We start from the raw sequence: 16,155 nt of genomic DNA, 5'->3' as shown, positions 1-16,155 counted from the left end.
AAAAAGGTAATTGTGACTACTTCGCAATTTTTGCTTTTTTGGCTTTATATTTATATAAGGTTTTCCCTTTACAAAACCGACTGAGGTGTGGACTATCACATGTGCTATTTTAGTACATTTCTTAGATCCTACGTTCAAAAAATAAAAACCTAACTTATATCAGGTTTAAATGTATTCGTTTTAAACGATGAGGCTTGAAAAAGTAGCTCTGTAGTGATTTAAATGGTATGTTTATGTATGATTTGGCTGCGATTCGGATATAAACCATTGGGAAGAAATAAAAGCCAGGACAAAGATGAAAAGTTCAGGCTAGAGAATATATCCACAGAAGATCTGTTTACTGAAAGCTGTTTTCTAAATATTGCATGAGGCGTCCTTTTTTTTTTTTGTGGCTTTCCCTGACAGGCTACCTTAAGCCTAAATAATTTCCATCCAATTCCGTGAGGAGTATTGTCTCAAATAAGTTTTGTGAAAGCATATTAAACGATTTCCATCTTGGACTGGGAGTAGAGAGTTGGCTTAACTTCTTTGAAAGTGTTGAGCATGTGTTTAGTGTCATGAACATGGGCAATGGCAGCCAAACATCACAGAGTCAGTGTGGCACTGAGGAAAACCAGGCGACCCCCAAAATAGAGCAGTCACTGATTACCGCTATTTTACTAATTATGCTCCATTTATATCCCCAATGGATGCATTTAATGAGAACATAATGGTGCCTTATTGAATTTCCCTTCTATTCCCTTTCTCTAATGTGCCACAACAAGAGACTATCTGTAGTGACGTGATTTCTAGATAATCATCAATGGCCTCAATGACCGTGATCATGACTGCATTCTTCTCTAGAGCTGTCAATTCAACATGGTCATTTAATGATAATTTAGTGCCCTAGCCAAAGCCATTATTCTGCGCTTGTACATAGACCAATAAATTAAAAAACAGCACAGACTGGATTGCAAACCGTTTGCCAGTAATTGGTTTCAAGTCAAAATATTGCTTGTTTTATTTATATATCACTGGACATGTGTGTGTGTGTGTGTGTGTGTGTGTGTGTGTGTGTGTGTGTGTGTGTGTGTGTGTGTGTGTGTGCGTGTGCGTGTGCCACAAGAATTTATTTGAATGTTCTGCATTATCACAACCAATGAATATTCACATATGGGTCAAAGATGTTTAGATGTCCACATCAATAGAAATTCACTAAAGTGATTTCATGTCCATAGAAAGCACTTTAAATGTAAGTAAAGTGTCTGTTTTTAAGGTTTTTGAAGAATAAAATGTCAAAATACATTGTCATTCGGTGTAAAACAATATTCAAGTAAAAATTCAAACAAGATGCTTATTCTGACTTGTACATATTAAAATATGTAAAAGAATAAGGGAGCGTATTATACATTTTATTGTGTTTTAAATTAGTAAAAAAATCCTACTGACAAATGGGTAAATTAAAAAGAATAATAATATTAATAATTAGTGTTTGGGGTGAAAGTAATTCATCTTGTAATGTGTCATGAATTAATTTTTGTTGTAAATATTCCTGAAAAGATTGTTACACTGAAGTACATTTTAGTGGGTAAATCTGGGAAAAATGTGTGCTTTTTCCAAAATTGCAATTGATTTAAACAGAAAACAGTGGTATTACACTTATTATTATTATTACACTTATACTGACTTTTTTTTCGTCTTTGACCCATATGCAATTAAATGTTTTTAATTTGGAGTAATTGGCATATCACAATTTATTTATTTTTATTGATTAAAAGCACTATTTTTTATTATTACTGAACACTTAAGACTATTCCTAGCTGCTTACATGATAAAATACATTTAATTATATACTAGATAGCGCATGCAACAGTCGATATGTTTTCATCACACTGTTTTTATGAGCATTTTGAAGTATCACATGTTAAATAAATAAATAAAAATCCCTTAATTCACAGTTTTTTAACAGTTGCTTGAAGTGACTTTTAACTTGTGTTCAAAAGATGTAATGCGAATACTGAATTGAATTGAATATGGAAATTCATTTGACAAATATGCGCATCAAAAAATTAACTTTTGCACTACAGGACGGCATAACCTGACTAACCAGCAGACGGATCTTGTTACACAGCATCTGGAATGTCCGAGCAACGTCTGTCATCAAAATATTTCTATAGAATTACCTCCCAGAACTGCAATGACCGCATTTATTGTGTTTCGTCTTCTGGCAATTTACGCAATTTATTCTGAAAATGATCATTTTTAGTGGCATCTCCTGCTTTTATTTAGTGCCAGTTTATCAGGATATTTTGTTCTCTTTGACTTGTTGCTAAAAACGATTATTCGGAAATGTTTTATGCGATATTCCAATTTTGCACGCACGTTAAATACACAACCTATCTAGTGAGCGAGTGGGGAATTATTTATCAATGCGTGTGGGAGAAATGCCAAAAATAATAATAATGATGAGTAAAACGAGTAAAATGACCATCTTCTTCAAGGCTCGTTTGGATTAAGATTGGGATTTCATGTGGTTTTTTGCCGTTTTGCGTGAACAAGGCCTTATTCAGAAAGACTCAGAGGTGGTCGAAGAGGTGTCTAGACAGAACGGTTGCACCACTGAATCCTCCCACTTAAATGAATCTTTGGAGATGTACACCGAAGGTCTGCTTGGTTTGACCGCTCAAGCCCTGCAGAGCAGCACGGTAACAGGGTAATCCATCTCGTGAACCCGCATCCCATAATCCCCCACAATACCAGTATAAAAGCCCAATAGATCATATCTGCACCCGGGCTTTCCAAACAAAAACATAGCTATATATATTTTTTAAGATTAAATTGTTAGCCTTTCCTTTATTTCCCATTTTGCCATTTTAGACTGAGTCATGGCTGTCAGATTTTTACAGCCTTTCACAAACAACACATGCCCTATGGACACAAGGGTCTTAAATCTTGTTCTCTCTCTCTTAGAGTGTTTTTTAATGTGTGGAAGGGAGAGGGGCATACACGTTTTTTTTTACACCGCTCTTTTGTGATGCATTTAGAAAAAAAAATAAGACCCAAAGCAGTAGTAAATAATGACTGGCACTCCGGTCGGCTGATAGTTTTGGTTATCAGTGCAGGGAAATTAGCTTTTAAAATGCAGTTGGAAATCCATTTGGGTGATTGATGGCCGATGTGACTAATAAATTTGAGCCGCTTTCGAGGAGGGCCGGCCCTCCACCATCCTTTATGCCTGTCATCATGAGCTGCTCGATTGGTAAAGTCGAGCGTGTCGGAAGCTAATTCCAGTGAGTGATTACCATTCAGATGAAACGGCTATCAGGATCCACTCTTTAATTTGAAGACCAGCGAGAATATAGTTTTTAATTCCTTTATGAGATATAGCACAATTAAGTAGTCTATTAGGCACAGCTTTAACTTTCCAATAAAGACTCCTGGACAACAGTACAATTACGATGTGATATTGCTCTTTCATAGAACTGTTAGCGCCGGTCAGACTCGATTGGCTGAGTGGTGTTTCATAAGCGCTAATGAAACATCAAATAGACTTTTACCAAAATTGTTGCTGGATAGATAGAAATGTGTAATATCCGGTTTGATGCCTACGCTACTGATGATATGTGTTCTGTATCTACGTTGTAGAAACATTATATCAAGAAGTGTCTTTTGGATATTGTTATTGTGTTGTCAGAAAATGAAAAATAAAGTCACTGATAGGGATCGAGTATTCCCTACACAGCTTATCCCACCTGATACTGGCAAAAAGAAAATCACATCTTTATGTTCTCCCTTTCTGCCCATACAATGCTTTAGTTTCCTCGAAATGAATCATTTTCTAGTTGTAACAAACGTTCCACCGGAGGCGAGTTTTAAGAAGCCATGTGCAGTTCATTCAAAAGTTCATTCATTCATGTCATGCAGTTCATGCCAGACTCGTCTTGGCATCAACAGACTTGACTTGGCATGAACAGAAATAGAGACTCACCAACAGCAGGTACACATTTGAATACTTGAAAAAGGATTAAGGCAACATGAATATAATAACAAGCATGCTATAGACACCCTCAGACTGTATATCAGTGCATAAACGTCTGTGTTGGATCGGTGAGTCACTGAATTGTTCACTTAACCGTTTCATTCATTTCCATTTCAGTGTTAAAAACGCCTCGGCTGTGTTGCTCTAAAGTTTGCAACAATAATTTTTCTATGGAAACAAGCAGTCAGCGAATGTATTCGACCGTTTTACGTGAAACAACATTCAAAAAACACTTTTTTCACTGTTCTTAAACGCAAAAAGACATTCTGTGAATTCTGCTGTTGATTTGTTCGTTTTTCCTCGGCTGTGCAAAAATAGACAAAGTAACAGACAACGTTGTCTAAAAAAGTAACTTCACACACATTCAGCTCTCGTACTCGTATCATATTCCTCAAATATAACCTGCTGCTCTTAAAAGGATTGCTGTAATATATATAATGGGCTAAAATAAGTTGTAAAATAGTACAGTATACATTCATAATGTTCCTGTGGGAAGAAGACCTCTCTTTTGAGCTGGACCACCCTGGGTGAGGAAACTCACGTCATGGCAATTTTGGCACTGACTAAATCCGGCTCTATATGTTGACCGCAGGGTTTAACGTATCACTGGACCCTCATCCAATCTTGCGGAAACCACCAGCAAAGTAAAAGCATATGCTTTAGGGGAAAGAGCGGGTGAAGAAATGTAAACGGTGTCATCAAGCACCCTTCGGTTTATCGTTCATTGTAATACCGCGTGCTTGTCTAATCCCCTTATTAAGAAGAAAACGAAAATGTTTGGGCTTTCATCGGAATTGCTGTACACAGCCGAAATACCACTGTCAAACCAAATCAAAATCATCATATATGCTGTGGGAGGGGAAACTCGAAAATCTTCAAAGCGCACGAGCGTGGATTTCCACGTTGCTGACTCGCAGGCAGCTTTGAATGTTATAATCTTAAATGCTAATCGCCTGGTTGCCTCGGTGGGATTTACATTTTTTTCACGCTGTAATCTCACGTTTACAATGTCATTTATGTGACTTTGGCCTCTCCGCCTCTTGACATCTCTGTCTGGCTCTCGAGGTATAAGACTGACAACAGACAAGCCCCAGACACAACGCTTTGCTTTTCATACCCTGGCGAGTGATGAACTTTTGGCATGCTGCTCATGTATGCAAACAGGCTTTGTTTCCTACACACACACACACACACACACACATTCTTGATTGATGTTAAACTGAGAGCGAGCGCTCGTGTTGCTGTCAGAGCTTGGCTTAGTCCCTTGAGCCTCCTGATTTCTTGACATTTGTAGATATAATATTCACGCAACAAGGAGCAGCTTTTGTGATGTGATCCTGCTGTAACACTTTAATCTGTTTAGACTGCCTCAATATTATGGCAGAGTGGAGAGAGGCCCATTCAATACAATCCATTGCTCGGGGCAAACACCTCGGTAAATCTGAGGTTTTTTAATGGAATGACTCTGTCTTATGTTCAAGTGAGAATGTTGGCTTCTATTGTTATATAGAAGTGGGTGAACTACTATTAATGGTGGGCGAACAAAGATCTCGTTTAATTCATTTATTTTTTGCAATGCTTTTCATCTGGATTTACTTATTTAATGTAAATAAAGAAATAAATGTGTTTATATAAAAAATATTTTAACGGAGAGAAAAATAAACATTTTGTCTTAAGTAATGTTAACGTTCAAATGAAGGTGCTATTTAGTATTTTTAATAAATACAAAGTTATGTTTTTTAAAGAAGCATCTTTATAATGTTTTTTTTATAAAACATAAAAATAAAATGTGTAGTAATTTTATCAAATAAAAATTTTTAAATATTTGTAATATTTATTTAAACTAATAATAGCCTCCATTTCAGCTCTAAAGGTCAAAATGCAATGGAAATTAATTCATCCGTTTTATTGTGAACTATTTATCCACGAACGCTCTTCTTTTTCATTTCATTTTTATACTTGTAATTTTTAATTAACATGCCATCGATAAATCTGGTAAAATGACAAGATTATAAAGCTCTATTTCTAAGTCCTTTATATTAATATTATATGTAAATTTCATTTTCAAACTGACATGTTTAGTTATGACATGTGAGAAACAGACATTGTATGGAACAAAGCTGAATACCTTTTATTTAAAGCAAGACAGAACTTTAACATCTGCATGAATTAGTCTTTTTCCCCTACGAATTTCACCAAAAAATCATTTGCTTTTTTTCTAAGATTCCACCAGATAGTCCTTTAACCTCTGTTTATAAGACAGGAACATAGACTAATGACTCGTGTCATAGTTTTTGATGGAAATTAGTATACGGCTCAAAGTGGATGGTGTATTTCCCCATGAGTAACTGGTAATGAAGATAAACCACATGTGGAATTTGTTGATTGTCCCATACCATGCTGTCATCTATCCCCCAATTGCACCAATCATCACTCTCTAAATCCTCTTTGGAGTAAATTAGCTGCAGTATTATTCGGCGCTGGCCTGCTTTTCCTTTCCCTCTCTCTCTCTCTCTCTCTCTCTCTCTCTCCTTTCGTTTTAAAGTCTTTGAAACATCTCCAGCCCGAGCTCGTTCGAAACGAGCTGCACTTAGTAACCTGATGCTGGTCCCTGCCCTTAATGGTTTGCATTAGCTGCGAGCAATAAAATTAGCCCAGGTCCCAGCTAATGTTGGAATAATCATTTACAAAGATGGTTACCACATGCTGTAGCCGTTTCCCTCTCATTCCCCGCGCTCCCCTTTTTTCTCGGCCTCTCATTTTTTCTTTTATACGGCCTCTAATTCGCCGTTATTAATAATGAATAAAAACGCAATTTTCTGCAGCTTGCTCCAGGGCCCTGGGAATCATTTCAATGAATATTTCAGCACGTTATTTTAATCACAGCTGCACATATGCAGAGGGAAGGGGTCCCTGTTTTATTGGCCCGGGGTGTGGCTATGGTAAGACCCCAGTATCATTAAAACCCCTCTCTCCGGCTGCATAGAGGGTCCTACCTCTGATTTACAAGACTTGTTAAAAAACACAGTAAAAAGAAGGCAAGCTGCGCCATTTATACTTGTAATTTGATACAGTATTTGTTAATGGGACTTGCTGTTATTTATTTGTGCGCTGGAGAGCCGCGGCTGCTGTTATGCGCCCGAGGGGTTCTCGCGCAAAAGTGTGTCTGGGTTTCTGGAGCGCTAATGAACTTGATGAATTAGCTATATTTTACCAGATATCATTTGATGTGGAAAACCTTTGGTTTGGGTGCCCTCCAGAAGGCAATTCTCCGTAGCGTTGTATGTAGAGTATTACACTGCTGTAAAAATGTAAGTGCTTTGTGTGTGCGTGTGTGTCTGTGGAAGCGCGTTTCTCCCACATAAAAGAAAAAAAAAAACATGCTTTGCTAAATCCTAATTATGCCATAAACAGTTGCGAGTCATTATAATAAGACAAACAGTCACAAAAGTCTTCATTTCGACAAAAATTACAATTTTGACTAACTATGCTAGTAATCATTTTTATGTAATGGCTTTTATTTCATAATTATTATTGTCATTGGCATTTTGTTTTATAATTTTGATTATAATATCATCCCAACTTTGTATCTAATTTTTGTCTTGGTAAAGTACAATTTCACTATGTGTTAATAATTTTCATGTCAAAATTTCACCTATTCATGTTATGATTATAAATTTATCTCATAGTTAATGCATAGTGTCACAGGTTTGACTTTTATCCCATAATCTCATTTTTATCCCATTTGTCATTATTTCGTCTTTTTATTTCATAATTCGACTTTTAACTCATAATGTGTAGTTGGTAATAAATAATATGCTCTATCTCATAATTACGACTTATTATCATATTATGACATATAATTCCAACAGTTTTATGTCATAAGTTTTTGGTCTAAGTTTTTATCTCATAATTATTAAATCTTATATATCTTACATCTCAATACAATCTTACAATCTCAAAAAACTTTTCATGCACACTTTTTACCCACTTCTTATTATGTGTTTTCATATGATTTACCTTCTCTTATTTTATTTTGACAAACAAAACCACCTGCCGCACACAAACTGCGCAAAAAAGTATCTAATTTATTTATAAACAGCGTTTCGGTCATGTGATATTGTGTGCAGGTCACACAACCGAAATATGTGTTATGTTTTTTAATGTTTGACCTTGCTGGTCTTTGTCTCTTACGCACATATCTATTGCCATCAGGTGTGCAGAGAATCATTACTAAGTGATCCAATTTTTTATTTTAACAAAAATATGTGTCCTGCTGTAATGTTTCGCATTTGTGAATGCATATTTAACAAAATGAGTAATAATGTAATAATGTGCTAAAGCATGTAGTGCCTTGTCGTAAGCCATGCTTGTTTCATCACATAAGATGATATCGTTCTTTTAATTTTAGCTTTCCAACATGTTTTTTTTTCTGATTCCTAACAGGAGTTCCTGTCTTTTCCCCTTTTCCAGTCAGCTGCATGACTTCTGGCGTCTGGATTACTGGGAGGATGACCTCCGGAGGAGGCGGAGATTCGTTCGAAACCCTTTTGGCTCCACCCACTTGGACATCACGTGCAAATCGCTGGAGGACTACGGTCAGTAATTCTGCCAACAGCCAATCAAAAATGTTGCTGGACTCTGTCATTCTAGCTCATTATCCCTAAATTGCGTTCATTTCATACAATGACATCATTGTTCACTAAATGGGATACACATATGCGAATTAGAATCAACTCTTGGACGCAACTAATATTCTCAGAGCTGAGAAACAGTTCGTTGTCAGCTTTATAGGTTGTATATTTATGAGCCTTGTCAATTGAACATGGCAAGAGGGCTTTATGGCAGGTTTTTATATCCTAACGGCACACAATGTTGAGAGGAAAATTGCGCTCTGTGCTCTTTTTTTTTTACTGTTTCTGCCTTTTGCACTCAAACATTTTTCCTCATTGACCCGTTTGATCTTGCAGCGTTGCCCACCGCACGGCTGTCGATTTGGCTCTGTGTCTCGCAACAGAGGCTTTAAAAGAGAAACGGTTCAATACTATTAACCACTACGGGCGCTTCTCCTCCAGGCATCAAATTGAAGATACGAGGGGGAGTGTATTAACCGAACAAGGGCAAATCTATTGATTCTCAAGTACAATGGGGGCGACTTCTCTCTTGTGCGGCGAATAGTTACTGTAACTATTTCCATTACACATGGGGAAACTTACAAGGGGGCAAGCCAAATAAGCCCATTCATTTAAAAAATCCACAATTGAACCCTTGGTATTAGCTCATACTTATGGGTAGAGGCATGTGGGAGTGTTTTTGACAGCATGTTTTGCTAAAATGCTGCTAATGGCCACTTGGGATGAAAATAGATTGCGCTTTCTAATGTAATGAAAATGATGCACTTTGATTATGGACAATACTGAGTGGTCGAAACATCTTATGTTAATCGCTGAAGTGCTGAATTTTGGTATGGATATGTCTAGTGTTGGGGTAAGTTACTTAAAAGTAATGGATTAAAAAAAAAAAGTATTTAGATGTGTTACTTTTTATGAAAAGTAATTAGTGTTGTCTAACGATTAATCGCATCCAAAATAAAAATGTTTACATAATATATATATATATTATGTGTGTGTGTGTGTGTGTGTATATTGAAAAAATAAGTTATTTTTATATATTAAATATAATTTATATAATATATTAATATAAATATACAAATGAACCTGCATGTAAAAATTCTATCTATCTATCTATCTATCTATCTATCTATATATATATATATATATATATATATATATATATATATTATGTATAGACAGTAATTGTTTGACAGCACTAAAAGTAATTCATTACTTAAGAGGTGACAGTCAATAAATGAGAAAAATTAGAAAAGTACATTGTGTAACTCTTGTATGTTTAAAAGTAATGTTACTTTAGTAGTTACTTGAAAAAGTAATCTGATTACTCGTGTTACTTATAAAGCGTCACCCCCAACACTGCTTATGTCAGTGCGCTCTGTAACTCGTTATGCTGTAATATTGTGTCTATCTACATGTCTGGCCTTTTGTGCCCAACTGTTCCGAGGCCATGTCAGATGGCCTGTGTGTCAGAGCCAGAACACACACATGCACACTCGTACATACACATGCCAGCTGTTCCTTGACCTGCAGGTGGCCCCTGCTCATGTCACAACAGACTTTTTTCCCCCCACTAATTCCTTTTGCCACCATATCAAATCCGCACTGTCTTTCACACGTATTACCCAGTATATCTTGTGCGTTTCTTCAGAAGCTCACACCTCTGCAGTATTCCTCTGGCCCGGCTTCTTTTTCTGCCTGTCCTTGGTAAGTTGTCAGTGTGTCTCTGTGGACCCGCGGTCTAGTGTCTGGGGCCGTTGTGATTGAGGACTTGTTGAGGTCCCCAGGCTTCTCCCAGTCTTTAATGAGTGGAATAATGCATAAGATTGTCATGTGAAAGGGATTGCCTGTAGTCAGATGTTGCCCCCACAATGCCATAGAGAGAGACAGAGAGCAAAGAACGACTTCTCTAGATGGGTTTTATAGAAACGGAGGGACTTTTCATAAATCAGCAGAACAGGGCTAAGCTCTTAAGCTAAATATAAGACGTTAATAAATAAAAAAATATATAACTCAAAGGTAAAAAATGCATTATACATTTTTTTTTTTAATTATGTCCTATTTTTTATTTATTTAGTTAGTTATTTATTAATAGTTAAAACACTCTGTACATTGCATAAGGTATATAAATCATCCTTTTAAGAAACTGTAAAAGTCAGTAGCTCTGCTTTGCTGAACTGGCAGCGGTGGAGGTTTACAGCTGCTTTTGTGACTGGCGGTTAAGGTACGTTGCTTTAGCGTAAGTGATTTGAATGAATTAACTGTTAAGGGTGCGTATAAGTTTCCACTATTTTTGCCAGAAACCAAAGAGATTGAAAAATGACTGCTCTCAAATGTCAGAACACTGGCGGTTGACAGCAGTCACTGCATACGGGCCTTGTTTTTATTCACAGTGACATATTTTCATAGAGCTTGTCTGCGTTAAAACATACGTGGCGTTTTAGCAATATTTCAAATTTCTTCTCGTGCGAAATGACATGGGTGGACATGAAATATGCCTCAGGTTCATTCGAAAAATGTTCTAACTGCCCTAGAAACAACATCATTATATTTGATTCATGGTAATTTAATGTATTTTCTGTGGCTGTAATACAATCTTCAATCACTGAAAATAGAGGAACGGCCTAAATTTAATGGGACCTCAAACGGCTGACTATGTTGTATAAGCATTTGATGAACCGTACTGCTCTGTGCCTTATTCCCAGGTACCTTTCCATATGTTTGTGGGAAACTTTGCTTCGAAAAAGCTGCGTTTAGTCTATTAGCCATGCTGACAAAATAGTGAGCATTTGGGTCTTCTGCTTTGATACTGTACCTTCCCCCTTATTCACGAGTGGCTGAGTATATTGTTAGCTGATTGGAATTGGGCAAGCATGAAATGGAAGTCAGGTTAATATTGATCCTGCTCTTTAACAGCCTGTTCTACCTCGGAGTGTCCTTGCAGTCTCATTTTCAGGTGAGCAGTTCTGCTCTGACCCAATGAACCCCTCTGGACAGAGATTTTTATAGCTTGTTACATGAGAAAGAGTGAAAGAGCGAGAAGAAAGGGCAAGTAAGAGGAGATGGATCATTCAATGCAAGTTTAATAGAAGTAAATCAACAAACGATGTTGATTAATCACGAAAATGAATGCCGACTTGTCCCTCTGTTCGCGTAAGAAAAGCAGAAATCTGAGAAGCTTACGATCGAAGTAAATAGGCATAAACGTTAAAATACTCTCCATTTACTTGGTATAACCACAAGACGTAAACAGTATGCATGTTAACGTGATTTTAGTGTCAAAATAAATAGCTTGCTAACCTGTACAGTTTTTGTTGTCATGACAATGCCTAAAACTTTACTAAAAACTAAAAAAAAAAAAATTCTTTCCCATTCACTTCCATTGTATATGCCTCACTAAAACATCGCCAAGAGTTACTAAAATGCCTTAAATTCAATTGTAAGTTTACATATTCTCAGCCACCCGTGAATAAAGAAGAAGGTACAGTATGAAAGCTGAAGACCTGAATGTAGCATGCTCACTATGTCAGCTTAGCTATTTAGTCTATAAAGTCAAAATGCGGCACTGTTGTGTGTTTTACAGGATTTATTGTCTCTCCAATATCTAAACGTCCAGTGAATTGATTCATTTTGGAATTCTTTTTGGTCGTTTTGGTAGATCTTTTTTTTTTTTTTTTTTTGCAAATGTAAAAGTATTGTGTTACTTCAACTAATCTGCAAGTTCGAAGGCAAAATGCAGCGCTATTGCAGGATTTATTGTCTCAGCAATGTTTCCTTTAATTAGCATGCGAAAGTCTAATCAAATTAGCCGAAATATTTAAACACGCAAGCGTTCTAATTCTAAATCTGCGGAGCTGTCTGCAAAATTCGGTGCATATAGATTCCATGTGGGCCTTGCAATCAGCCATATTGGGTCTGTATGTGTGATACCAAATGCTTCTCACATGAGTAAAACCATAACAAAAACTTTGCATGGTTCTCCGGTTTCGCTTTACGAAGTTGGGTTCCTTTTTCCAGAGCTGACTACAGAATTCCTGTCGTTTGATCGACGAGCGCAGCAAGCCCACTTTGCCACATTGTTTGTGTGCAAATGCACTTATGGAACATGTGCAACATTTTGTTTGAGTTATTATATATCAGTCAACGGCAGAGACATAGATCTACACGTCCCACAATCCCTTTTTCCGTCTTAGTACATTGTGTATTTTTACAAAAGGCATCTCATCTGTCAATCCCAGAATGGAAAGATACATCAGATGCAATTACTGCTTAAATGGAATATTGTATTATTCTTTATATATAATTTTTTTCCCCCCCTAAATTTTTTACTTTTTCGTTTAATGCTACAAGTGCGTATGACTCAAACGGGGCAATAAAAGTGCAAGGCAAATACTCTGGAGCTCCACCATAAATAAAACATGAACTCTGAGCAACAATAACCGACTAAATGAAGGCCCGTTTGAAGCCTGAAAAAACTTGAACAGTAAAACTACCGAGCACTTAAATATTTCCACCTTGGGAGCAGCTCTCACAAACTGTAAAATTCCTTTTGCCACAAGCTATGAGCAGTTTTTCGTTTGATGTGACTTTTGAAAGAAAAGGCCAAGTAAAGAGATCAGTGTGTTGAAGAAGTCACATGGTGATGGAATGACAGAATCTTCCCTTTCTCGAAGCCTTCAAAACCCAGAGTTGCTCATCAAGTAACAGTTTTGCGCCGCTGAAGGAGCTATTTTGAGCCCACTTCAAATATTTGGTTTTCATCATATTGTGCTAGTCATTGGATATAAGTTTGGAGCTACATCTACTTCAGCACATTTTGATTTGTTTGTTATTCTACACGTATGTCAGTCAGTCAATGACAGCTCCCCGTCCCCCAGCTGTATGGATCAGATCCAAGCTTTTAGCGGAGAACATCATTCAAGTCCCACCACGACTGGCAGACCAGCCATCACCTGGTCTTTCTCAACCCTGCTGCGTCATGCCAAATTTGTGCCCTGGGTAACATAAACCCTCTGATGGCAGAGCGGGTAAGCCGTGCTGGGCTTGAATAGCCTCACTGTTGGCCCTGATGGCTCACAGGAGTCCGGTGAGCGAGCTTCGGGGGTGCCGATAAACGAGGTGGTTGACAATACAAGCGAGGGGTTCTTTCGAGTCTGAGTTGTAGCGATCTCGAGTTCCCATCAAGCCTCATTCCTGAGACTGACAAATGATCGTCTGTGTTACTAGATATCTCATATAGGTAGCCGTGTAGGCTTTCTATCAAAGGCTTGGCATTTAAGAGAAAAAACAGGAAGCTTCTGTACCTGTGTCATTGCTCAAAATAGGAACATGCATCACTGTGTTCCAGAAGCTAGTGAGCTTTCATAGCGCTCCTGAAGTGAAGGATGTTGCAAAAGGTAGGAACATAATTGTAGCCAAGTTCCTAACTTAACTGCGGCGCTGCAGTTGTATTTTTTTGACGTTACAGTGTGTTTGGTAGACAAAAAGTATCCAGTGTGGCAGATGACGCAGGATGAACGTAAATATGTAGCGGTTAATTTAATATAAAATTAGACTATTCTACTCACTCAATATGTGCCGCATGTTTATGCGAGATAAAATAGCACAGGAAAGGTTTAAAGGAATAGTTCATCCAAGAAATGTTTCCAGTTTGTTTCTTCATCTGAACAGATTTGGAGAAATTAGGCATCACGTCACCTGAATGGGTGCCGTCAGAATGAGAGTCTGAACAGCTGATAAAAACATCACAAAAATCAATACAAATTACTGCATTTTTGTATTGAACAAATCCAGCATAAAAAGATTTAAATCTTTCCATCAATTTTTTTCTGGATAAAATAGTTTATCCATGATATCGATTTCTAGAAATATGCACAGATCACAGAACATATATATTTAGCACACACACACAAAGGCACATGTTAAATCTGTTCTAACATCGAAAAAAGGTTAATTTTGTGCCCATATACATATTTTGAATGAATGGCAATTAATTGTGAACACAGATAGCCTTGTGGCACAGACAGATGAACATAATAGTGAAGAGCATGCATTGATTAATGTTATTCTTTGATATGATGCATTATCCAGTGGTTTAATTAACATTCAACCCACCAGAATGTTCATTTTTAGTGCTATAAAATTTATTCAGTATGAACACAGAACGATGTATTAACATCAATGATGTTTGTAGCTATTACTAGGAGCTACCAGAGCTAGATATGTCTGTAAGTTAACAACAAATACAGCAACTGACGATACGCAGTGACCAGGTCCACTGGGACTTTGTGTATGCACAGGTTTGTTTTCGTTCTTGCGGCCTTCTCGTATAAAACGTCCTAAAGCTAAATGCTTTTTTTAAACTCACTTTTCCCCCCTCAAACTCTCCCCATTTGCTCAGGATCATTTTCTTGTCAAAATCCGCCTGGTTTATTTTGTCTGCATTGCACTGAGGTCCTAAGCTTTATCTTGCCAGTCAAGACTGGAGCTCAGCTCCATCAGCTCTCCCTGCTTTAATGCAGGCGTAATGACGGTTTACAGAATTACGGTCTTAAGTTTCCCTCCGTCTGCTTTGATCCATGACCGCTCGCTGGCTCTGTGCCTCTAAATGTTACACGCTCCCTATTTCCGAAAAGCGGTCCCACTTCTTCCTTGGCTCTGATGAAAGCTCCTGAGATATGAGACAGAGCAGGAAGCCCGCTATGTTATTTTGTTGGTTTTTTTTTTCCTCTCTCTCCTTCTCTTTTTCCTTCTTCGTCTGTGTAGTGGTGTTGACAACATTCAAACGTGACCGCTTTGAGACAAGGTACATGAACCCCACGGGAGTGTAGGGAACATTTTAAATGCTGCACTGAAAAGAAACACGTCAAAAGAGTGTCAGACACTTTCTATTTCTGATAAGCATTTCTTATTTCCTTTTTTTTTCTCCAGAATCTCTCTGTTCTGCTGTCTCAGGCAAATCTGACCTTACGCAAGACGAATCCAGTGTGCAGTGACGTGTGTCAGGCCTGACTGCCATTTTTCTCTCTTTTATTTAGTAATTAAAGCTGATGAATGATCTTTTTTGTTCAATAACAAAAAAGTGGCTACAGACTTTTTTTGCATCGTTTTTTTTTTTCCCTCTGTGTGGTGAGCTTTGGTGGTATCAGCAGTCGCTTAATTACATACTCGGTTCGTTCTCATTCTCATCCGGATTTAGAGACCATTTGCATTATGCCTAATGAACTTGGAAATTTATACGGGTCTACGCGTGCTTTATTGTGTGTCTCTTTAAGGAGGAAGTAAAACATTGTGTAGAGTAAAATATAGTTTGCCTATGGTTCCAGTCAGGATTTTGAAATAAAAAGTGTTACCCGATTTGACATCATTTCTGATACTCATTGTTCCTATAGAAAGTTCTGTAATGGAAGTGTTCTCGCGAAGGACATTAACATTGACACAGCTGATTGGTTTCTTTTTATATCAGCAGCCAATGAGCTTGCTGCTAAACATTGATTTGGCTAGTTC

At 37.4% G+C, this 16,155-nt stretch overlaps 1 protein-coding gene across 16 annotated transcripts in view; it reads left to right on the top strand.

Moving 5' to 3' along the window:
- Positions 1-16,155, top strand: part of nbeab (neurobeachin b) — a 242,452-nt gene that overhangs the window by 144,837 nt on the left and 81,460 nt on the right. For 9 of the 16 annotated variants that reach the window (XM_043258653.1, XM_043258657.1, XM_043258652.1 and 6 more), the window contains one exon: positions 8,465-8,616. In XM_043258653.1, the coding sequence (XP_043114588.1) occupies positions 8,465-8,616 (152 nt within the window). The remainder of the gene's footprint in view (positions 1-8,464; positions 8,617-16,155) is intronic. The other 7 variants (XM_043258656.1, XM_043258668.1, XM_043258667.1 and 4 more) reach the window with 1 other exon arrangement.

Source organism: Puntigrus tetrazona, chromosome 15, assembly GCF_018831695.1.
Source record: "Puntigrus tetrazona isolate hp1 chromosome 15, ASM1883169v1, whole genome shotgun sequence".
Lineage (NCBI taxonomy): Eukaryota > Metazoa > Chordata > Actinopteri > Cypriniformes > Cyprinidae > Puntigrus > Puntigrus tetrazona.
Note: the sequence above shows the minus strand (reverse complement) of the source record. Positions and strands in the feature narration are given on the sequence as shown.